The 26,701-nt window shown below is 38.8% G+C and overlaps 1 protein-coding gene across 2 annotated transcripts in view; it reads right to left on the bottom strand.

Moving 5' to 3' along the window:
* CRIM1 (cysteine rich transmembrane BMP regulator 1) overlaps positions 1–26,701 on the bottom strand; it is a 128,871-nt gene that overhangs the window by 20,908 nt on the left and 81,262 nt on the right. For both annotated transcript variants that reach the window (XM_083496818.1, XM_083496819.1), the window contains 4 exons: positions 22,554–22,675; positions 16,482–16,664; positions 14,967–15,164; positions 6,941–7,069 (listed from right to left, as the gene is read on the bottom strand). In XM_083496818.1, the coding sequence (XP_083352944.1) occupies positions 6,941–7,069; positions 14,967–15,164; positions 16,482–16,664; positions 22,554–22,675 (632 nt within the window). The remainder of the gene's footprint in view (positions 1–6,940; positions 7,070–14,966; positions 15,165–16,481; positions 16,665–22,553; positions 22,676–26,701) is intronic.

The following is a 26,701-nucleotide window of genomic DNA, read 5'->3' as shown; positions in this document are numbered from 1 at the left end:
TATATCTTGCAAGTTAGTATAAATTCACATATATTCATAATACAGCATTATTACGCATTACAGCAGAGGCAAAATCTCCTTCCCAAATTGCTCTTGGTAATTTGGATGTGTGGTAATAAAAAATATTTTTACCAAATACATAATGTGGGATTAGCCATTTGTGCCTGCACACAGATTCTTCATACACAATGAAAATCCTGGACCACTTACTTCAAAGACTGTCTATTGAAGCTTGGGACCCAAGAGAAAGAGGAGGCTTCCTTCAACTCCACAGGCAGCTAGTGGCCTCCATTGCTTTTGGAAACCAAGAAAGTGATGGAAAAAAGTTTCACGTTCCACCTAGCCTGGAGGAAATGGAATGGGTCTTTTCAAGTGCTCAGGCAAGACAAGGAAAAGTCATTCAAAACTCAGCAAAGAGATTTAGGAATGTAAGAACAGTATCCTGTGTTTTTCGTTGGTTGCAACTGTACTGCCATATTCCTAGTGTATTTCTGGAGCACTTCTATATATATAAAATAAGTCAATGATCTGAGAGAAACATACTCAATTCTCCTCATGTTTTGCACAGCATCTGCTGAATCAAGTAAGTTCTTCGTCAGAATTGTTTTCCCAAAGTGGTGCTACTTTTCAAACTTTGAGAAACATATATGAGGTACCCCCTTCCTCTTTTTAGATGGGTACTTTTATTATAGAGGGCACTTTGTTAACTGAGTTCTGATGCATTACATAGTTTTTGCCGGTTTTAAAACTACAGTGTTTTATATTTGCATAGTTTATTGTTACTGGGTTGGATCCAAAGAAAAGTCTACAGAAGGCGACTCCTAAAAATATATTATAATTTAGTAAAATATAAGTCATAATTATAAATATTTAAAATAAATAAATAATTACTTTCCTGCCCCCTCCTTTCCCTGGCAACTTACTGAAAAGCCCGTTCAAAAGGCGGGGCGGGGCGGGGGGGGGGGCGGGCAGGCTGTGGCTGAAGAAGTGGGCCGCAGCATGGGAAGTTAAAGGAAATCCCCCAGATTGGGCAGAGGCAACTTCCACAAGTGAACCGCTCACACTATTCAGTAGGACCCTCCAACCTGCAGGAGCAGTTTTTCACAGGCTTGCCTGGGAGAGAAGAGGAATGGTAAAATCAGCACCTGGCAGCCCCCTTCTGTGGGCTTTTCCAGATCTACCCCATTATATTTTATGCCAACTGCTTTAGGACTGCATAGCTTCTCCACTGCTTTAGGCCTGAATTGGATATTTCATCCTAGGCCAAAAGGCCAGGTATAAATTAAGTAACTTATTTTTTTCTATTTTGCCTCATTTTTTATTTGACTTTCTTCTGGTTAAATCCTTTTACCACATTCTATCTCCCCTCCTTTCTTCTTGATCTTTCCTATTCTTTTTCAAAAGATGGCCAGGCAAAACAGTAAAGAAAGAGAATTCCACACTTGGTGGAAACTAATACAACTTGACTAAAAGCTGATGAATACAAATAGCAACCCACTTCATGGATATTATTTATGAAAGCAAGCAGAACTTTGAGCTACTTGTTCTTAAAACTCACCCAACAAGTGATGCTGCTTTTCTTATTCCCATTTCCTTCCCTTTTACCACACATGTAAAAGGGAAGCCCAACTTGTTTGTTGTACATGTTACTTGGGGACAGAAAAAATAGTAGGTACAAACTCAGTTCAGAGGGAACAGGCACATGCTGCTGCTACACTGTTAAAGCTAAGTAGGTCTCAGCCTAATAACTGATTGTTAAGGGAGATAACCTGGAGATTCCATGTAAACCATTCTAAACTTCTTAGAGTGTGCAATATAAACAAACAAGCAAACAAACAGGCAAGGTTTTGCAACAACCTGAATATGTTATCTTCAGTTTGTGCTCTCAGCAAAGTGCCGCCTACTACTACCTCAGAAGGCCTATCAAAAATTGAAACACCACCTCCTCTTTGGAAACTTAAGATCCAAAACCCCATTGCATATGAATTTGTGAAAGCTGACAACCTGATAGTCAATTCAAATGTACAGAAGAAACATGAGGACACTGCAAGTTCACAGATATGTTAGTTTTTAGAATTTTCAAACTATGGTTTGTATGAAAATATTGGTAAGACAGAAAATGATGGTCACAACTTGTGTTGTACAAAATAGTAATGAGTAGCTACAGCAATAACCACATGTGATTTTAAAAGCTATGAACATGTATAGAAAACCAGCTTATTATATCCTTCAGTGTACCTTGTTTACTATATGTTCACAACCATAAGGTGAATCACAGAATCATCATAGAATTGTGGGGTTGGAAGGGACCTTGCAATGGAAATCTCAATGAAAGCATACATGACAGGTAGCCATTCAACCTTTGCTTAAAAACCTCCATGGAAGAAGAGTCCACCACCTTCCAAGGGAGACTATTCCACTGTTGAGCAGCTCTTGCTGTTACAAAGTTCTTCCTGATGTTTAGTCAGAATCTACTTTCTTGTAACTTGAAAGCATTGGTTCAGGTCCCAGCCTCCAGAGGAGGAGAAAACAAGCTTGCTCCATCTTCCATGTGACAGCCCTTAAGATATCTGAAGATGGCTATCATATTTCCTCTCTGTCGCCTCTTTACAAGGAGTGTAATTCAATTGTGCCTCGCCTCATAAGGCTTGGTTTCCAGACACTTGATCACCCTGGGTGACCTCTGCACATGTTCCAGCAACATTCTTACATTGTGGCACCCAGAACTGGACACAGGACTCCCGAAGTGGTCTGACCAAGGCAGAATACAGCAGTACTGTTACTTCCCTTGACTTGGACACAATCGTTATGTTGATGCAGCCTAGTACAAATTGTGTATAAAAATGTTGAACAACAATGGGCTCAGGACAGAACACTGTGGCACACTACTTGTCACTTTTTTACAGGGTGACAGGGAACCATTAGTAGTCTTTAGGTTTGGTCAGTCAACCAGCTACAAATCCACCTAACAGTTACCTCGCCCAGCCAACATTTTATCACCTTCTCCACAAGAATATCATGGGGAACTTTGTCAAAAGCCTTCCTAATATCAAGATACATTATGTCCACAGCATTCTCCTGATCCAACAAGTTTGTAACTATCAAAAAGGCAAACCAAACCAAACCTGATGTGATTCATCTGGCATGACTTGTTTTCGAGAAACTCATGCTGGGGTAATCACAGCCTCCTTTTCTAAGTGCTCACAAATTGAATATTTAATTATCTGTTCTGGGACCTTTCCGCGTATCAATGTCAAGCTGGTCGGTCAGTAGTTACCTGGGTCTTCTCCCCCGGCTTTTTGAAAATGGGGTCAACAATTGCAGGCCTCCAATCCACAGGGACCTCACCAGTTCTCCAACAATTCTCAATGATTATAGACAAAAGGCTCTGAGATTACATCCACAAGCTCCTTTTGAGTATTCCTGGGTGCAGCTCACCAGGCCCTGGAGATCTGAATTCATTTAAAGCAGCTACGTGTTCCCTCATCACTCTCTTTTCCTATCTTGGTCTGCACCTCCTTCCTTGTATCATTTATTCTGTTATCACCAGGTGGGGCACTGTTTTCCTTTTGCATGACGACAGAGGCAAAGTAGGTGTTGAGCAGTTCCACCTTCTCTCTGTCACCCAATAGCACTTATCCATATTCTCCACACAGAGGACCTACCACTTGTTTGTTCTTCCTCTTGCTTTGAACATGTCCGAAGAAACAGTTTTTATTATTTTTAACCTCTCTTGTAAGTTGGCTACTTGTGCATACTCCTCCTTTGTGATTTCTCCTTTATTCCATTTCTTATATATGCCCTACTTAACATCTCAGCTCATCCTTACAGCCACACTGGCTTCTTTAGGTGCCTCTCACCATTTTTTTCTTGTTGGAATTGCCTGCATTTGTGCCTTCAATATTTCACCTTCAATGAGAAACTCCCATTCACCTTGAACTCTCTTTTTCTTTGAGTATTTCTGACCATGGGATCTCACCCAGTAGCTTCTTAAGCCTTCTGAAATCAGCAGTCTTAAAGTCCAGAGTGCATGTCCAACTACATTCAGCTTTCCCTTGCCTCTATATAATGAAACCCAAGAGAACACGATCACTTCCTCCCAAGGTTCCCATGTACTTTCACTTCATCGATCAGTTCCTTCCTGTTGGTGAGGATCGTGTCCAAGAGAGATGACCCCCTCTCTTGGGCTTTACATTCTTGGCAAAGTTTGCATTCCAACAGATATTGGGGTAATTGAAGTCTCCCATGATTCATATATCTCTCGTTTCTGAATGCTTGGTAATCTGCTCTATCAAGGCACACCCAAGTCTTCAGTCTGCCTTGGAGCTCTATAGCAGACGCCCCCATTAAGGTCACTATTGTTTCCCTCTCCTACAATTTTTACCCATAAACTCTCAATCTGCCTTCCATGTTCCAAGTCACAGATCTCTTCACAAGTGTACACATCCTTTACATATAATGCTTCTCCTCACTTCCAGCAAGGGAACCAAATTGCACTTGCAGGAAGACAAACATGGCATAGGTGTTGCGGGTCACTGCAGCAGCTCCTTCATTGTCCATGTCTCTTGGGGCCCACCTGATGCATTAATTCCCATTTACTGGTGGCAGCAGGGACAGCAAACCCTACTGAAACCAAAGGTATGGAGAAGTAGTGCTTCAGGGAGCTCCACACTCAGGACTGATTTTTCATTTGGTGGAGGTAAAAATGCAGATCATGTTCAACTAGATCAACTCTATAATGTTAGAACTGACATACATCACAGTACATTTTGCTAACCATTATTAGTTGTTTAAAAGAATTGCATTATATGGCAGAAATGCTAATGAATATTTCCTCCTTGTATATATTTATTTCTAAAGGTTTTTTGAGAATCGCAGATTAAGTATTCAGCTACCATAAGCAAAGTGTAGTTCGAATAGCAACTTACCAAAGAAAAAATTGCTAGCCTGTGCTTTCTTGCCATTTATCGTCACTGTTTTTAAGTACAAATAAAACAAAACAAATTCAAGAGGTGGAGGAAACAACAGGACAGCTAGTCATGGTGCCAGGCAAATGGCCAAATGTGCTAAGAGGAAGGCACACTTGGCAACTCCACACCGTGATCGACTCCCGCCCGGAAACCAATGTCCCCACTGTAGAAGGACATGTGGATCCAGAATTGGCCTCCACAGTCATTTACGGACTCATTGTTAAAACCATGTTTATGGAAGACAATCTTACTTGGCTACGAGTGATAGAAGAAGAAGAAGAAGAAGAAGAAGAAGAAGAAGAAGAAGAAGAAGGCGGCAGTGGGAGCATGCCCTGCTCCAGAAGTTGCAAGCAGTTTCCCTTCTGTAAACAACCCTGTGCTGCTCTTTGAACCGCTGGTGCTTAAAACTTTTAAACCTCTGGAAGTTTAAACAACAGTGCAGGACTATTTAAAACCTCTTTCACAAACTTCCCTACATTCCTCTTCAAAACTCTAAAAACTAGCTGGTTTTCTGAAATTCAAAGAGTAGCACAGGACTGTTTGAACACTGCCCAGCTGCGCATTACATTCAGAACACTCAGGGCTTTAAAGTGCAGCATCTCCTGATGTCACAGGGACATCTGTGAAATTGGATATGGATAAGGATCTAGTCCACCAGTGAGAAATGGTTCACCATCCCCTGGACTGACCAGACAGAAGAGAAGGGCAATCGAAAAGAACAGCAAATTGCATTCTCTGTAGTCTGAAGCCTCTAAATGACAGTTTGTCAAAAGCACTGTCAGGCTTGGAAAGAAGGAAAATGCAGGACTAAACTCCTAAGTGCAATTATATTTAAACTTGTCTATAATTATAGCTATAGATCTGTCTATGTTTTTAGCTTTTGTTTATTTCAATCTGCGTAAGTGCTATCACAAATCACTGATCATTCTTAACCCCTTGAAAATGCACTGCTGATAAAGTTACAGCTTATGGCTAATACAATCATTGTTGTACTTCCTTCAAAATCCTCTTAAAACTGACCTCTTCCATGAAGTCTTTGGCACATCCCCTTAGTTCCCATGATGCACTAGAACTCAACATTAAGCTTTCTTTAAATATGTCCAACTAAAACAACCACGTAATGCTTCCCTGTTAACCACTCCCCTCAGTTCTCTTTATTAGGACTTGACCCCAAACATCAAATTTGCAATCCCACCAATAAACACTCCTTAGAGCATGTCTGAAATCCAGCATTGTGTGAGTTGACTTCTGCTTGTGTATGGAGACCACTGGGTGTCAGTTTGTGGCTTCACACATTCAGGTCTAAGGTGGAATTTATCTTCCCTCATCCCCAAACCATCTCAGAAGAAAGCCTGGTTGAGAGGAGTTAATCAAGAGTCTAGTAAACCCAGACATTCATGAGGGACAGGGCTATCAATGGCTGTTCTGCCTCCATGGCTGGAGGGAATATCCTTCTGAATACCAGTTGCTGGAAATTGCAATGGGGAGAGTGCTGGTGACTCCCTTAGGATGAACAGGTAGCTAGCTATATGTAATGTGTGAATAGCGCTCTCTCCCCACTCCCCATTTTCATGGGCACAGAAATGCTAACTGAACTGTTTTACATCAGTAAATCAGGATCACAAACACCTTTTAAAAATGGTGGATGACCATTCAAATGCTCCCAAACTGTTTATAGAGCCATACTGACCTTTATCTGCAGGGTCCAAAAATATGACTGACAAAATTAATATCAAATATATATATATATCTGGAAATTTATTTCTGTTGCATAGATTTTTCAAAAGGGTATTCTCCCACCATAAGTTTATTTATTTATATATTTTTTGGAAAAGAGAACATGGTATATTGTGCATGAGATAGTACTGAAGACGGAAAAAAGAATGCAAAGATGCTAAGAATATTTTGAAAATGATTTTGGTCAACGTAGGCTCTTTAGAATCACAATTCAGCATCAACTGTATACTTACTAGTTTTGCACTGGCAGATGCGACAACCATTTTGGTCTACTCTGAAGTCATAAATACAATCCGTCTCAGTTAATGTGCAATTCACCAGAGGATAACACGTGGGTGGACCTATTGTGATGTATGTTGGCTCTAATGGAAAGAAACGAATAATTTATTTTAAAATATGCACATGCTAAGATCTAAGAGTCATTAATGGAAATGCTTATTCAAGTGAGTTAAAATTTGGACATTGTCGGCTCTAGCCAACTAGAAAAACTTGACTACGTTTGTAGCAGAACAGCATTTAATTGCTCAGATCCCATTAGCTATCTGCTTTGAAATCTGAAACTGAGATTTGTTACACTCCCCCAGTTCCTGCCCCTAACAGGATCTGACTTTATCTTTGCCATAATTTTGCTCAAGGTGCTAACTGTTGCTTTGTGCAACACACTTGGTATGGCTAGGGACTAAAACCATTGTCTGCAGTGGAGAGCCTACCATATTTGTTCAGTGACTCATAGTTTCAGCCTGCAACCAAACATATCCCAAAGCTAAGACCAGTCTCACCAGAATCCATCTTTCAGTAAACAAAATAATTAATTTCACATATTATGCAAATGAGCTTGTGGCAATCATAGCCTGCACAACTCCTTTAAAAGATCAACTGGAACTTAATGTGTTGGATCCAATGTTTACTTAAAGCATACAAAGATAAAACTCAACATCCATAAATTTGAACCACATGCCTGTATCTCAACTTTCTGTGGCTTGTTAATTACATTGAAGAGTATGCACACTAGACAGTACATACACAAGTGTTATATTCATAGATGTATGTATGGTGTGTTAAGCTTGCCTAGTAGGCAAGGAAATGCAGTCTTGTTTCGCCACCACAAATACTCTACACATACAGAAGTTCATTGGAACCAGACCATAATTCTTAATTTCAAATCAGTTTTCTAGTTCATATGATAAATTTCCAGACCATCAGACACAGAAATGTACATATTTTATATTGCATAGTATTTGCAAGATATTTTAGTGGCCATTTCGCACTATTTTTGTGAATACATAAAATACACCATGTGAACACACAATACAGATATGCTTTGTCAAGTTTGAAAGACTTATGTATACACATTTCACCATGTTCTTTAAAACGCACATGACTGAGGTCTCAAACTGGCCTTTTGTTAACACCATTAAATTCATACATTCTATGTGCATAATTTCCTATGAATGCAATGAAAATAATGCTGCCAAGGATTTGTCAGTAATAAGAAAACAGATGATTTTTGAGAGAAATTCAGAACACCTTACATATTTGTCAGGGAACTGCCATCAGCTCAGAGGCGAGAGGTGGAAGGGCAGTTGGGTTACAGGGAGCCTCCAAAGATCGTGAGAAGCAGCACTTCCTCTGCAGAGGAGGGAAGCCACACTTCCAGTGGGGAAGGGATACAGGGCTCGGAGGATGCAAGGGAGAGCCACAGCACCGAGCATGAACAAAGCGGGAGGGGAGGCAGGTTTCCCTTTGCCCACGCCCTCCCTGTGCAGTCGGTTTACGGCAGAGAGGGGAGGCATAGGATGGGGGTCAAGAGACTACTCTGCTGGGGAAAGTTTAAGGACCGCCCACTCCCAGATTCTGCTAGCGACTGAGAAGACATGGAAAAGAGTCGATCTGCATTGTGAACGTTTTGGACAGATAATAAAGCCTTGAAAAGACCAACGGGGAGTCTTGCCTGTTTGCTCTCGAGCAACCACGCCAGCACTCATAACAATATTTAAAAAACAAAACAAAAATATAAGCTATTGGTATTTGGAATCCTCTGATTCTGCAAGGACCAATGCCAGTGCCAAAACAGATTCGGTTCATTGAACTGATAAATGCTGCAAACAATTTAGATGAGCTTGAGAATTCTATTAGATCTACCACAGAGGCATAACAAAGTGAAGCCAGCAAAGGCAGTTATTAGTGAAACCATTATCACTCAGAAAGGCTTTCATGTTTTGCTGTGCACTGTGCAATTATTGTAAAAGAAAACCACTGAAATGGTGCAAATATCTTATTTCTAATGTCATAGTAGTCCCAATAGATTTTAAATGAGTTTGAAATTTCATTTTGTTAGGCACAACGTATGTAGACTGACTCCACAAAGAAAATGTATAGTCCAGACAGCCATGATCAAGTGTGCTAAATCATTATTTTGTATTTGTGATATCAGATATAATGTTAAGCTGAAAAGAGCTAACATTTTTAAAACCTTCATTTATGTAAACAAATTATTGCAAAATTGGATTACAAATACATGTTAGATAAAGCTAGATGCTAGCAAAACAGCTCCCTGTACATCTGAATGTTTTGAAACTTGAGGTAGGAAAAAAAATCAAATTGTTAACAGGGCCTGGGGGGGGTCAATGCGCTTTTTATCTAGAAGGTGCTATGCCACATGTTCAATATGTGCGTCTCAGTGAAAAATCACAATGTTTGATAAGGAAATCCTTCAGAAAACTTGACGAACAATCCTACCAGAATATGCATAGCTTAGTATTTACCTAAGACAAAGGTTTTATTATTCATAAAATTATTCATGTCATGCAGCTAGAGAATGGATATTCTTTCCCATAAGGATATAAGAAGAGCTTGCTGGATCCTAACACTAGAGTTCATGAACATAAGATGGAACGGAATGTTGGACAATTAAGGGCAGATACAAAAATATACTTCTTCATGCAGCACATAGTTAAACTATGGAACTCACTCCCACAGGAGCTAGTGATAACCACCAACATGGATGGCTTGAAAAGAGAATTAACAAATTCATGGCAGATAAAGCTATAAATGACTACTAGTCATGATGGCTATGCTGTACCCAAAGGAGTGTTCTTGTGGGTTTCCCACAAGCATGGGTGGCCACAATGAGAACAGGATGCATCCATTGGCCTGACCCAACAGGCTCTTATTATGCCCTTGTGTTAAAAGCCTGTTGAAATTTTAACATGGTGTTCAGGAAATATTGAAATATTTATTTCAGTCTTTGTTGGATGCTGAGAAGAGATCTGGAAATAAATTTTAAATATTTTATTTATACATTTACATTGCTGTGCTGTTATTCTCAATTACTTCTTTCAACCCTTGAAAACTACAATTGTTTATGTTTTGCATATTCCTGAAGGATAGCTGTTTTTTCTTGAATAATGTGTTAGAACTGCTGTAATGCCTGGCAGAAACAACTGCTGGTAGTTATTCATATGTGGGTTGTTGGTTTTTTATGCTGCAGCTACTCCCATACAGATTCCAATTCTATACATCAATTTTTTTTCTCAGAACAAGCTTATCAATAACTAACTTTTCCTATCCACAAAGGTAAATCCCAAGATAGAGTAATTTTATATGGATGCCTGAGTTTCAATAAGCTGCAAAAGAGGACAAAAGAAATAATTTCAGTCCCCTCCCTCCCCCCCCCAAATGCAGTTACAAAAAAAGGAGGGGGAAATCAGCTCTTTTCACTTCACTGAACAAGACTCAACAAATAAAGCTAGTTCAGCTACTGCCAGGCTTCTAGCTATTTGAATAGACAAACAGTTAAGCTTGAAAAAGCACACATGGTCATGTGACCTAGGTTAGCCTTTCATTGCTGCCCTTGACAAACTGCAGAAGAAAGACTGAGTGCACAGATGACGAGACAATGGATGGGAAAATAACATTCCGTCTCTGTATATTTTAGATGTGACTCTAAACTGTAGAAAGATTTTTTTAAAAAAGGGATGGAAATGGTAAAGAAGGCTGCTGTTGATATTACTGATTACAATTATATTTAAAGATAAATGTAATTGCATCAGACAGCCATTAATTCATAGGAATTTCTGTGGAATAACACTGTGGTATTTAACAAACTATATACACCAGCATTCAGAAAGTCTATCGAGAAAATAACATTGACAGACTAAAGCTTAATGCTGAACTAGCTAAATAATGTTGACAGGTTTACTTGTCATAATAAACACCCAATGTGATGCCATTTTAAAAAGTGAATCCACCAACCCAGCTGCATATATGTCTGTAACCACTGGGCAATTTTATTTTTTAGTTCATGAAGAATTAAAAGAATGCTCAATGTAAAGTTTCAGCTCTATTTTCAGTGTTTCCCTGGTATAACTGTCTACTGTAAACAGTTTGTCTACAGATCACCAAATTCATGATGTCATTATAGCTGAAATTGTGCAAGGTCTCCAAATAGTTACAAAATATTTGGTAACGACAATACGACATGCTACATTATTATTATTGCCTGCGGAGTCTAGGTTTCACATTACTGTATTGCAATCTCTTGGTCAGAAGATGTGGAACCCTGCCCTTAAAAACCAACTCAATCCTCTTATTTTGTGATCACAAAATCGCAGAGAACACAGAAGGCTTTTCTCCGCTGGTCCTACAAGAACTACACTAGTGACCTGGCAACTTTATTTGTAGGTCCCTGTGTGTACTAAGTACTTACAGAAAAAATGAAGGCAGCAGTAGAAAGAGCCTTATTGAAGGGTAAGTCAGTTACTGAGGTGTCATGAGTGGGAGAAGAGTTCGGACAGCTAAGTACCAGAAAATACTCAACTTCTCTTTAAATGCCTCCTGTATTCAGATTCTTTAGATCATGAAACACAATGCAAATAGATGTTTTCATTTTCTTTATGAATATGAGCTGTATTACCTACAACTGCTAAATAATTTCTCTGCTGAGTACTTTCCATTTATGAGTCATTTCCTTTCAAGTTTAGAAGAAAGTGTTTTAAAGTTTCAAAATGCAAGGTGCATATTAGAATTACCTCAAATAATTTGTCCACATCATCTAGATCATGTTGCGTCACAGTGAGAGAGACGGCATTAAGAAGGTGGCACCTCTAATTAGTGGCTTTTCAAAAACATCTACTCTCCTTACCAGAGACTTTAGTTAAAACAATCTAATAATTCAATATACTCTGTCTTCTATAATAAGGACTGCTTGGTTAATTAATTTTTACCTGCCCACATTGCCCAGTGATTGCTTGGGCACTGAGGATCAATAAGGTTTTGGTAGTCTATAAAAATTTTGAAATTGCTAAATGATCGGCATATATGCTTTGCATTATAAAACATTCATGAATATCCAAAAGAATTCAGATTTGGCAATGAATTGTAAAAAAAAACAAAAAACAAAACAAAACAAAACAAAACATGCACGAAAAGATTTAGCAGACAATACAGCGGTACCTCTAGTTATGAACTTCATTCGTTCCAGAGGTCCGTTCTTAACCTGAACCTGTTCTTAACTAGAGGTGTGCTTTTGCTAATGGGGCCTCTTGCTGCCACCAGCACACAATTTCCATTCTCATCCTGGAGCAAAGTTCTCAACTCAAGGTAACTCTTCCTGGTTAACGGAGTTTGTAACCTGAAGTGTTTGTAACCTGAGCCGTTTGTAACTTGAGGTACCACTGTATTTAGGTGAACAATTTCTAAGATCTACTCATGCTGTCTCCCAAAAGATAGGAAGGGTAGAACGGCCACCCCATTCCAGAACATGATAGTCCATCAACATAAACCAAAAATCTTTAAGTGTTATGGTCCTCAAAGGAGCTGGACTTATTGTGGACCCCTTGTGTTAAATTCATATGACAGAGCAGGCAATAGAAAGTTAGTTAAGTTTCTTGGATCTTAACTCCCACACACAGTGTTCTGCTCATAGAATGGAGCTTCCTTACATCTTCCTTCCTAGCTCAATTCCTTCCCCCCACTGCCCCTGAACAACCCCTGGAAGCTTGGGGAGCCTTCAGAACAACAAGGGTGTGATTCAGGGAGGAGATAGGAAATAAGCAAAAGTTTGGGGCCTTCCTTATATGCATGTGGAAGTTTCTCTCCTCTTATGCCAGGGATCTTTCTATCTAAGCCACAGAGGCAAATGATTCATTAAAATGCCTATATCATAGTTTATTAAAATGTTATAAAGATATGCTCAAGTGCACAAAAGTGTGCAGCTGCAAGGTTAACTGATTAATCAAACATAACAGTCTGTTTTGCCCCTGACAAACCTGTTCCTTAATTAACTTTTTAAACTTCCATGTTCTTTGTGGAACATTGTCTGTCTTCCAAAAAAAGTTAAATGCTGCCTCCTGAGCTGCATAATATGCGTTTACTTAAGCTTCCTGGAAAAACATTCATATCATTCCAAGGGTGACTAAATGTTTTCCATCCTCATAGCTAGCATTCCAGACAGCTTTTCTTTTCCCCGAGTTCATTACATGAAAAATACCAGTTCCAAGTTCAGTGCTAGAGAATTTCCTTCCTGGTGCCCAAATTCCTAATGCAGAAACAACAAAGTGGTTTTAAGGCTGCATTGCTTGGTTTGGTCCTTTAATTAAAACTTTACAGAAGAAATAAAAGCAAAGAATTCACAAAGGAGGTGATATTCTACAGCAACAATAGAGGCAAAGGAAGAAACATGAAAACTCTCCCAACAGAGCAGATATGAGTATGGACAAGCCTGGAACAGAGTTGCATTCATTTCTCTTTTTTCAACATACCTCCACCTTCTCAGCTTTTTATATGAAGGGCAACACAGATTCACCAACTTCACAAGATGCATATCAGTTCAGGAATATTTTCCCAAAACAATGTCTAAACCACGGGACTCCCATGGCTATGTATGGTTCAAGCATTGTGTGTCCTTTTTCAGAAAAAGGTCACAAGACTGATCATTGGAAAGATCATGGAAAACTGCCACAAGTGAGAGTGCTCTTCACCATGGAATTCAGGTTCCAAAATTAATGAATTAATTAATTACACCTGAGGTATCTAGCCAAAGGCCTGGCTCTCTGTGAAATCAATGTCACCGTGGGCATCAAAAAAGGAAAGTCAATCAGGAGTGTGGCTTGTTGCTAACCTATCACAAATTTGGCCTCTTAGAATTTTGAACAGCTGTAGAGCTAGTGCTCTGAAAGTATCTAAAACCAAAAAAAACCTAAACATTCGGGGGGGGGGCATATTTTTGGTTCACATGTTCTTATTTTCAGAAGCCTAAATTTTTTTAATGCAATTTATAGTGGGGAGCCTGAAATAAAATTTATTTCTTTCAGAAACAATGTTGTTTTGAAGCCAATTCAGTCTTGTTGCAAATCCCTTAGATCTATGATCCAAAGCTAATAATATTAGTGATGATAGTACTGAAGAGGAAACAGGACTTGTTTTTTTGAGAGAAATACTTTCCAGTGTTTCAGAAAACGGAACATCTTCAGATACTTGGCACCTTCTCATTTTTTCACTCCTAATCAACAGTACTCAAACAACTACTAAGTTGCAATGGGAAGTACATTCATGAAAATGTTCACCGTCCCCCACTATGAAATACAGCCCCTTTTCATGGCATTTGTATTCCTGCAAGAAAGTGTGCAAAGCTGCCAGGAAAGCTTGGGAAGAATTACAGAAAGAATCACCCAGTTACCTGGGCAACAGAAATATATCCTCTCTCTCTCTCTCTCCAATTCAGAGTGAGGGCAATGGGAGGGCTTTGTTTGCTTTCACTACTATTATCACATAGTCAAACCTGATCTGATGGTATTCAGAAGGGGGTGCATAACAGAAGGAAAAACAAACATGCCCCCCCCCCTTGTCAGGGCAAGGGAGGCAATGTACCCTCATCAGAAACTAGCTGAATTTCAATGGCTGATTGCAAAGCAGTAGGGATGGGGACCTGAATCTGCATCTAGAACAGAGCAGAAAACATTGGTGGGCAACGAAACTACCAGCAAATATGATGAAGCAGTGAAAATTTCTGACCGATAAAGATGTGTTCCTTCTTCCTCCTATGCAGAGTGTGGGAAATGGGAAGGCTTCATGTGCCCTCGGGAAAGTTAGCACCTAGTTGCTCTGATGTTCACTATATAATCTGTGCCTGGCTGAGGTCACATACTAGAGAAGCTCCTCTGAATGTTAACAGTAACTCTAGCACCACATCGAAAATTAACACTAGAAAAGTTTTTATGCCAATTCTTAAAATGGTATTTTGCATTCTCCACGCCTTACCTTCACACATTGGACAGCATTCCCCAGGCACTTTTACAGGGTTCAAGCAGCTCTGTCCACAGGCTGTGGCAACACAGTGAGATTCTCCATTGATACACTGGCAGAAAGTGCAGTCATCTTCCCTCCAGCGGTCACCGTGTGCTTGAATCTGGCCATTAGCGTAACACCCAGCAGGGTTACTAACGGGAGAAATGGAATCTAAAAACAACAACCCCAAACCACATCAAAATGGTTCAATTTATTTGTAGTGTTTAATACATATGTTTTATTGATACTATAGCATTTTGAACATTCTGAGAGAATGTCAACACAGGATTAAAAATAATTTATTACAAGACCACATTGATATTCATTACAACAGCAAGGGTGCACAGCTTTAAAAGTGTCAAAAATGTAAATTATCTTTCCCAAATGTTATCAACAGTGAATTATATTTTTACAGAACTTTATGAATTGGACTCTCTTTTAATAAGGAAAACTGACAGAAATACTACATTTGCAGAAGATATATAAGCACTAGAGATAATTCAGATTATTTATAAAACTCTTGGGGTATCAAGGAAGTGAATAGCATCCTGAGCAGCCGTCCCAATTTCAAGGTTCTTTTTCCAGGAATTATGAGCTATCGCTTCAACACATTAAATAATACTAAAATCTATGACGACTTACAACTGGTGCAGGGGTTAGCTTCCAGGGACTACATGTAAAGCTGAAATCATGTACAGTGGTATCTTGGGTTACAGACGCTTCAGGTTACATACGCTTCAAGTTACAGACTCCGCTAACCCAGAAATAGTGCTTCAGGTTAAGAACCTTGCTTCAGGATGAGAACAGAAATCGTGCTCTGGCAGCACGGCAGCAGCAGGAGGCCCCATTAGCTAAAGTGGTGCTTCAGGTTAAGAACAGTTTCAGGTTAAGAACGGACCTCCGGAATGAATTAAGTACTTAACCCGAAGTACCACTGTATAGCTAAAACAAGCCCAGAACCACACCCGTGTGACCATCCCAACCTTCCTGAAGCCAGTGTGCTGAGTGGGCCTTGCCCCTGGGTGTAAAGTGGAGCCTTGCTTACTGGACTCTGGGACACTTCAGTGAGATCCCAGGACCCATTTGAGACTTTCCCAGAGCCCAGTAAGCAAGGCAGAGAGCTTAAAAGTGCTTTCTGTGTCAGGGAAAACAAGCCTGGATAGCCGTTTTAAACTCTCTGGTTTGCTTACTGGGCTCTAGATGTTTCACAAGATCTCAGATGGTCCTGTGAGATCTCATGAGACATTCCCAGCGTTCAGTAAGCAAGCCTGGGAGCTTTCAAGCTCTTCACCTTGCATGCATTTAATTTGTGCAATCGCAGCTGGCTGGCCACCAAACACGTAAAGCTGTCATTGCTGAAGTTAAATGCATCCAAGTTGTGAGTCGACTGTACTTTTAAATCAAATTCAAAGAGCACCAGACCTATAATAATAATAATAATAATAATAATAATAATAATAATACAGTAGTAATAATAATAATAATTACCTTCACATACTGGACAGCATTCTCCTTCTGGTACATAGTATCTGTCACAATGTAGCTCACCACACTGTGCCGAGAAACAAATAGACACACCACCTTGGCATCGACAAAACCGGCAGGCATCCATTCGAAACATATCTCCATCATAATATTCCACACTATTAAATATACAAGCTGGCTTCACTTCTGAAAATAGCAACAACAACAACAAAATAACTTTTCATGAAGGCGCTTGGCTATAAAAAGAACAGTGACTTAACTCATGAAATTCTCAGATATATGATTATCTACTCCTTGGTAAAAAAAATAAATCTGGATTTTTGTTTCTGAAATGTTTCATGGTTTACTTAATATATACCAGGCTGAAAGTGCCTCAGCTGAAATTGCTCCTACTTGTGAAAGCTGGGGAACATGATTTTTGCTAATCCTACCTTCACCTACTGTAGTCCTCCATGATACATCCTATTTTGTTCTGGAGGGTCCCCTAACATTCAGGAACGCTTTTCAGGAGGGACTTAAGCTTGGAGGGTATTTTTTTTCTGGATGGCAGCTGCATATTCTAGGGCATGTTCTACATCTACAGTTATAAAAAAGAATGATAGTGACAGAAGAACTACTGGTGTACTCCAGCTACTCCATCCATCTATCAAGGAAAGAGCCACTTATTTTGAACTTAGCCTCAGCTTCATCACACCTGAGCTAGGCCTTTGCAAAAAGTCGGAAGAATTCAGGGTGCAGAAACAAAAAGTTCTATACACAGCCTCTTTACTGTGAGGCCGTAGGGTGATATTTAGCTCTCTTGTTTTAGTTCTGCTACCAGAGTTTGCTGGTGAACACCCAGCCCATGTTTTGTTTTGTTCAATGAAATATGACTGTTGCTGTTCATTTTACATTTTATTTCAATAAAGATGTATTTTTTGAAAAATGCTCATGACTATGCTGGTTTCACAGATATAAATTTGGGATAAATTTCCTTCATTGGATCAAATGTCATGGCAAGCCCCCACATTGCACAGAATCATTTGGCAGCACTCCTGCCCTTTTATCTGAGCCCAATTTATATGCCAAACCCCATTCTAACTTTATGTACTACAAATACTTATGCAAGGAAAAAGGCTCTGTTGAAACATATTGCTAATTATTGGTTGATAATTAACTATCCTAATTTTTATTTTATTTTTTATCAATTATCCTGGAAACATTCATATTCAAGAGTGGCACATGAAAATGAATTATTTTACCGATTCATCTCATGGATAAATTGCCTAAGAATTTTTAAATATTGTCTATTCTTAATGGAACCTAACATACCACAGCGGCTTCAGGCCAAATTAGATGCAACATTAAACACCTGCTTTAATGTTGCATGTATACCTTTACAATTGCAAATAGCAGCACCAGCGCCCCCAATCAGGAAGTGAGGGAGGAGCCTTTTCCTGTGCCTGCACTGTAGCCCTGACCAAAAAAATGCCCTTTTGAATGTATTTACATTGGGAAGGCAGCTCCCACTTAGCCCAACAGGAAATTCCCTCTTAATGAAAATTTGTTGTGACTCTGACCCAGGGGAAGCATTAAGCTCTCCCTCCCTGTTGTGGTCCAATCCTAATTGGGGGAGTCAATGACTGCTATTTACAGTTTAAAAAGGGCACATGGTCATTAAACAACATTAAACCACAGAATGTGCAGTGACACAGACATCTCCAATTCAAGGTGGCTTTGGACTAGCAACACACTCTTTCAGCCTTAGCTTCTTTACTGGCAATAAAGGAAAAAATAAATATGGATCGATCTCACAGAGTTGTTGCAAGTACTACTGTGATAATGTATACCTAGCACTTTGAAGACACTAAGGTGGAATCTACTCACATATTAAAAACATTCTGAAAATGCTTTTTTTAAAGCATTTTTAAAAAATATGCTGAATTTTCCATTAGGCTCACCATCGCCATCTATTGTCACATTGTATATTGCACTTAAAACGTTTTATTTACAGCTGTATAGCTGAGTCCTAAGATTCTGTATGAGTAAATGAAGCTTTCTCATTATGAAGTCAGACCATTGGTCTAACTTGGCACTTACACCGACTGGCAATGGCTCTCTAGATTTCAGACTAGTATTGAACCTAGCATTTTCTGCAAGCAAATCATGCAGTCTATCACTCTGATTACATTAAAAACAAACCACAACCCCTATTCACTCGGTTAACAGAAAGGTAGCTGATATATAGCTAAATGTTATGGGCATTGGGGTGTGACAAATAGTCCTTTGTCTCACAGCCTATCAATTTAGAATGCCTCATAATGCATAATGATTTCAGAAGAGTCCATGTTTGCAGTGAAACATCAGTGCACCTTCTTACAACTTCTACACTACACTGCTGCCTGTGCCTCTTTCTGCTCAAGCAAATCCCAGATGTACCTGGAGCTTAGGAACTGTAGGTGGATCAAAGAAGTCCAAGCATCTCTGGGTCAGGAGTTACATACCTATGTTGTCTGGCAATTCTGTCTGTCCACTGGACTATCCTGGCTTTCATATATGCCTGGGGTTTCTTAGGGTTTAGCTATCTGTACTGACACTGAAGGGAGTTATTTCAGTGCAATGAACAGAAACAGAAAATATTTGATGGTACACTATTGGATTAATTAACAGAAACTGCACTACATCTGGAAAGTTACTGGAACTCAGAGAATGTTTTTAAAAGGCGATTAAGGTCTGTTAAGAGCAAGATCATCTTACTCCAACCGTTTTAGAAGTCAGAACACATTAGGAAAACAAAACAATTGCAGACATTTCTTTGCAGACAATTTCTAAAGGTGACTGCAGCGTCTTTTGATTGCTGTGAACCCTGGATGACACTTTTGTATTTAATTCCGAAGATTATCAGCAGGAAGTTCTTTTTCCTTCACTAAGCCATGTAGCACACTCATGGGATATCTGTTGCCTAAATGTCCTACCTAACCTATCTTAAATCTGCTTTTGCGGCTATGATAATTAGTAGCTGCTAAATTCCACATAAATAATAGGTTTTATTCTGTAACACTATAGGAAGTTACCTCATACCAAGTCAGACCACTGGTCCATCTAGCTCATTACGGTCTACACTGATTGGCAGTGACTCGCCAAAGTTTCAGGCAGGAGTCCCTCCCTCCCTGAGAATTGAAGGAGGGACCTTTTGTATGCAAAACAGATGCTCTACCACTTAGCTACAGTCCTTCCAATTATGAATTTTATTTTACCTGATGCTACACTGCCAGCTCAAATAGTCATCATAATACTGTAATTACCGTCAGACAACTTCTTTTGTCTTTTCAAAACAGGTACCACCACCACTGGGTGAAAGCCCACATTCCCTCTTGGGTAATTTGTTCAGAGCTGCATGCTAGTGCTGGAGAGGGCCAGAACCAAAAGTGCATGAGCTAGAACCTCCCACACAATTTCTTTCAAAATCATCACCATCCCTCATTCTTTTTCTCAAGATCACCACCATCACTCCTTCTCCTAAGATCATATCCACCCTTCCCAAAAGGATTGGATCACACTGCCATCTCCTGCTCCAGCCTGGCTGCATTGATACCATCACTGAACAGCAGCAGCCAGTCCACACAAACTTGGGAGACTTTCAAGATTGCTTTCTAGATCAGAAAACACGATTACAGGTAAACTAGAGAGCAGAAATCAAGCCCTACTTTGCCCTCATCTACTCTACCCCTCACAGTGTTTCCTTCTCTGCCAGAAAACACTAGGAGAAAAATCTAAAATTGCAAAGCACCTAGGTCTCCTACAGAGTATGCTCACTTCATTCTCTTTATCATTATTTGGAGCATGGATTTCCCTCTGACCCAGGTGTGTGTGTGTGTATGTGTGAAGTTTCAGGAAGCACCACTATGAGGTACTCAGCTTGCTTCCCCATCTCTGGCTCTTCTATATCAAAAGATTGTTGAGGGTGCTTCAGGAGCCGTTACTTCAAGGCTGCCGGTGAAGCACACTTTTTCCACTGGTAACCAGTGGGTGGAGGGGCAATGAGTAGGCATAGGATGGAAGGGAATGTGAGTGGGCTGTATCTGGCCAGAAGCCAGTAGATCTAAATTTAAATAAAGAACCTCTGTTATATTTATAACTTTATGACTTTGGATATAGAACCCCTAAAGGATACTGATTTTTAAACACATATTTGGACAGTAACATTCATTAAAGAGCGGTACATAGCATGAACAGAAATTTCAGGAAAAGAGAGAAAGAAAGAATAAAATAATAATCCTTAATTGAGTTTGCCTTTTAAAGGCATAACTTCACTGTTGTTAGATCTATAGCCCAGTAGCATACTATACATTTATTAGTTTGAGTTGTTATTTGTATAGTAAACATTATTTCAGAAGTGGTGCTTTTTGTAACATAATTCTCACAATGAGAGTTATTATTCTATCATATCATTTTGTTTGTGATCTTTGATGTGTTTTTTATATCAAGCAAACAAAAGATGCTTCACTAGAATACCTGCATCTTGCCTGGTACTTAGGGAAAGTATATTAATGTTTACTTGGTTTACATGTTATAATTACACAGCATCTCAAAGAGTAATTAAAATAGCATGTGTCCCTTTGATTTTTTTCATTCAAAATGAACTCAAAGATATGAAATGTAACAATATAAAGAGAGGTGGCAGAAAACCTCAAAAATTCTAGAGATTATAGGCCTGTTCACCCTTAACGCTAAGTCAAATCCTGGCTAAGCATGAACGAGCAAGTATGTGGGCTCTCACAGCAAAAATTGTGGCGGCTTTACTTTCCCTTGATCCTGCTGCTACTGCCCTAAGCCATGGTTTAGCTAAGCATTACGTACATCTAAATCTGGGTTTGTATCAATATCTATTGCCCAATGTACTAGTGAAGATTTTACTTGCTCATCCTTTGTCTCCTAATCCAATAATATCTTATACATTTTAGACAGCACTTTAACATTACATTCCAACAGATCTCTCTCCAATTGTGATATTTGTTTCCCAAACCCTCGTTTCATATCTTTCTTAAATACTTCATTCAAATGGTTTTAGTTTGTTTTAAACTGATTTGTTTTTGTTCTTGCCATCTGTCCCAGATTTAATTAAGTTTAAACTACTATTTAATTAATCTAATACTGAGATGCACAGACTCTGAACATTTATAGTAGTTTTGTTGATACTTATTGTTTATTATTGATATTTTGGGAACTAATGGGTCAATAATCTATTTACACAGAGGTGTAAAGAGGGCTGGGTTCACCCCTTGAAACATGCCTCCCCCTCCATCTACTGAGTTGCCTGTGATGGCACCTGCAGCAGACTTTGAAAAACAACAACATGAACTGCAAATAACAGCAAGAGCAAAGGATTGCCAGGAAGATGGCTGCAAAGTGCTCAGGCACCAAGAAGGGGTGCTCTTTCCTGAGTGGTTTGCAATCATCACCAGGACTCGGAAAACATTGTAGCAGATCTGAGTGCTCCTTTCCATTTTCTAAACGCAGTAAGCACATCATCTTATTTAAGACAGCCTTCTGTTAGCACGATAAATAGGAACATGGTATACCTTTACCAAGAGATAAAACTCTGTAATGATTTTGATCAAAAATAGGAACAAAATCTTGGAGGCAGAAGTTCAAAATCTTGGAGGCAGCAGTTCCTGACCTCTTTTGGGATGAAGGGTAGGCATAAATCCAATGAAATAAATATTTGCACGACTTCTGGCACATGGCTAAAACCTGTCTTTCAAGGTCATCGTCAAAGGTTCTGGTAGTGTGTTCAAGAGGTTTTAAATTAATCTATGGCTGTGGACTATTTAAAATGGCTTTCATATTGTTGTATTATATGCTTCTTTTTTCTGAAAAATAATTAATTCATAGAAGTACCCTATCATACCCAATATGCACAGACCCCTACTAAATAAGGTTAAGTTTTAATACCCTACAAGTTTTTAGTAGGAATATTGTCCTATGTAAACTTATAGTTTCTACTTGTGCCCCATATTGGACAACATATTTAAATTAGCCATAAACCAAACTCCTCAAAATGTTCAGTCCAAATACACTGAGAACGTAACATACCATTGACACATTCAAAGACATCACAGCACTTGCCAGGTGTTCCGTCTCCACGTGACACTATTTGGGGGATGTAGCCTGCCTCGCATTTTGGAACACCACATAAACCAGAGAGACATTCGCACCTGAAACCGAAGCATTGAAAGCTCCATAAATAAGTGAGGCAACATATGAGGGAGGGAAAGCACAAACATGGGGGGAAACAGCTGGTGATAGCAAGTTGGTTTTCTGCTGTTACATAATAAAAGACAACATGACTATTTAAAACACAACACAGTAAACAAGATTTAACACTTGTTCCAATGGACAATGCTTGGCTTTGATCAGAAGACTGGTGTTCCAAATCTTACATACATCCCAAGCAGAAGTAGGTCTGTTGAAAAGCCACTAATTCCTTAGTTCTTGATCATAAAAACCATATATCTCACAGGGTTTTTGGGAGAATCATCAAAATAATAACGAAGGAGCATTCTATGCTACGAAACTGCTTAAATATTGCTGCTGTACTATACAGTACTAACACTATCTCTTAACTCTGTGATGTGATATTTAATTTGAAATGGCATGGAAATGTAACATAAGGTGACATGAGTAATTAGGATCTGTATAAATATTTCAGAAGCCCAAGGACAGTGTCGCAAACTCAACCATCAACATTTAAAGTTTACTTACACAAGTCATTTCAGCCTCATTCATGGAAAGTGAACAACATCCCACCCCAGACATTTTCTGGTCATTTGCTTTTCAAACACATATGGTTAATAAACCTTAAACTGTCCAAACAATCCAAAATTCTAATCTACCTACAATGAGTACTTAGGAGGTTTCTGAGATACACAAAAGATACTCCTCTTTAAAGAGGAGATGGCACTGAAGACATTTGCAAATTATTTTTTAAATCATGAATGCTAATCCCTGAAATATCCATCCAGAGAAGTGAGAAAATATAGAATCATCCTTTAAGAACAAAACATCATATACTTATATATTAGATAAGGGTAACCAATGTGGGACCCTCCCCCCCATCCCTGATCACTATCTTTGCTGGTTGAGGCTGATGGGAGCTGAAGCCTAACAACATCTGAAGGGTACCATATTTAGTACGCACATACTGAAAATTACTGAAAATATATGTTTGAAAAATGTCAGCACAGGGGAAGAGAATTTAACTATGGCAGCAGATTCCCCCCTCCCCCATTTAGTAGTAAAACACTAAATCACCTAAATCAATCAGTATTACCTCCAATAAGACAGGGGCTTTTAACTGCTTGGGCAACTCCCAAGCAATGCAGAAAAACTAGTTTGTGTACATCCCTGACACTCAGCGTCCCAACTTACCCCTGTATACTATATTCTTATTAGGGTCCTGACCAATTCAGGGTCAGAAGAAAGGTGCTTGCTCTATTCCTATAATATATAACCCCCTCTCCCAAACAGTTTAAAGTATCTTGTACTGAGATTAAGATAGGGTTGAGAGATCTGTGCCATGAGACCCAAACTCTTCCCACACAGCATAGGATGGTATCTCTAACCACACTGTCGTGTTTAAGATTATTATTTGCATTTGCTAGTTGCTTTATACAAGAGAAATATCTCATAGAGAGCTTATTTTTATTTATAAAAATATGTATATAAAGCAGCAACTGTTTTGCACAGAAATTCCATTCCTTGCCCATGTGCACATTGGTGGAGTGTCCATAAGCCCGCTCCACCCTGTTCTGTCCTCTTCTGGGTCAAAAAGGACCTATGCTTTGGCAGCCACACATCAACTGGACGCGCACAAAATGGTCACTGCCTGTATTGCTATATCATAAAAAATATCAGAATGGTTTACAATAGAAACTTTTGAAAATCCCTCACTGGTTTTTGAGCAGTCACAAAGACTACAAATCCTCAATAGTTTTGAGGCAAACAATGGTCACCCATCCCTTCATATAGTCTCTCTCACAATATGCTCATACTGAACAAAATTAGCACTTTTTTTTAAAAAAAAGAGAGATTAGTTAGTTATGTCAAAAGTGGGGAGGGTGGCAAATCAGATTTCATTACTCAATGTTGTATTAACTGGAATGTTTACTGCTTTATTTGTTCTATGTTTTTATTGGTTGCTAATCAACAAGGGTGAATCTGTATTTGGGCTTAGAAGATCAAATCACTAAGTATACAGGAACATTCAACAGAATAACATTTTGTATTTATTATTAACTTACAAAACACGTGAAAATAATATTTATGAATTTCTTACATTTCTGCCCCACCTTCATGGCTATTATTATTACAGTCCCCTATTCAGGAAATGAGCAGATCTAGAATTGCTTAGCTTCAGCAAGGTGTTGGTCTTCTATGCCTTCAGACCATAATATAGTTAGATTTAAGAAAATAAAAAATTTGAAAAGCTCTCCACAAGTCCTGTGAGTAATTTTGAATTCTTTCAGTGCCAGCTTTTGTCAGGCCAATGGGTAATAAGATGTGTGACCTCTGTAGTACAGTGGAGCTATTTTGATGAGATTAAACTAATTAGTATATTGTGTTTTTATTCATTTTTGGGTGTGCTTTAAATCTTGTTATCTGACCTGAGATCTTTTGATGAAGGCTGGAATTCAATTGCGAAAATAAATAAATTGAACTACATCTAACTTGTTAAGTGTAATCAAATATAATATTTTTTTATCAAAATAAGTCAAAAACAAAAGCACCAAGTGATCTACAAGATATAACTTAAATCTACATGGGACAGACAAATAGATTAGCAGGGGCAGAATAAGGATTTTTTAAATGTTGTCTCCCCTTTCTATGGAAAGAATGTTTCCCCTTATCTGCCACTAAGGAATACTGAAGAGCAGAGTGTACTCTCTCTTCCCACAGCCATTTGAGAGAAGGATGGGAGCAACAAGCCTGGAACCTACCCTGGCAGACTACTTGAAATCAAGCAGTCACTGAGGTGCAATGTCACCAAAACGGCTCACCCCTTTTGGCGAGAGTAGGGCTGGGATGTGTAACCATGGGTAAATCATCTCACCAAGCCTAGCACACAGAAGAAATAAAACGAACAACAACTGTTCTTAATAATTGTCAGAAGGATTTTTGTTAGCAGGATGGAAGAATCCTTTAGGCCTGATTATTGTGACTATACAGATACTGTAATGATAGAGGAATTGTTTTGCGGTGTTTTTGCTTTTTCAGCATAAATCTAACACTACTACTAATTACTTAGCTGGTTAGCTAGGACTATACAGAAAAGGAAGGATAAAATGAATATATACTAAGAAGAAATGGAAGCACAATGTATGATAAGACTGGACGTTGAGTACTAATAATTTTCTCCTCTGTTTTCATAAATGGCTAGGAAGCAAGAGTGATTATTAAAGAAGCTAAAAACTTCTATCAGCAATCATTAGTATATGCTTAACACACAGCTCACTTAAGAATTGTGAACCTAACAAAAAGAAGCAGTAGAGAAGTGAATATGATAATCAAAACAAGTAAGTGCAGATTAAAGATTGGAATAAACTTACAGAAATGCAACGAGGAAGAAGATTAAAATAACCACTTAAGTCAGCTGACATAAAATGCAACATTTTCTATGCATCAGTTTGGGATATGGATAACCATGCATTTTGTACTAGGATTTCTGAATGCATTACCATCAGTAGTTAACCAAAAACTGTTACTTATAGTTATAAGAATGAAAGTAATTACTCTGGATTAAGGAGTATATGAAATTCTACTGCAACATTAAAACTGTAAGACAGCTTTAAAACTATTTCAGAGAACAAATTTCCTGTCCTGCTGTCACTCTTTCCACAACTAAATGATTATACTGTTTGAAATCAAGATACGTAAGAATGTTTAAGACCAAGACAGTAATCAATGTTAGATATCTAGTGAAATGGTATGGACTTTTGCAGTCCCGGTGTCACTAGTTCCTAAATGCTACATAGCAGAATAATTTTTAAACTCATTTACTGTTATATTTTGTGCTGTTTTTAGACTCTTTTATCTTGCCACATCAGGTAATTTCTTGGACCAGAGAATTATCTACAGTGGGATTAGATTCCAGATCTTCAGCACATGATGGTTCTTTGTTGCTGAACACATGACTGGAATGGTAGTATTTGGATAGGATATGTGGAACCTTTGGGGAGCAGTTG

This window comes from Podarcis liolepis, assembly GCF_965112155.1.
Source record: "Podarcis liolepis genome assembly, chromosome: 3".
Lineage (NCBI taxonomy): Eukaryota > Metazoa > Chordata > Lepidosauria > Squamata > Lacertidae > Podarcis > Podarcis liolepis.
Note: the sequence above shows the minus strand (reverse complement) of the source record. Positions and strands in the feature narration are given on the sequence as shown.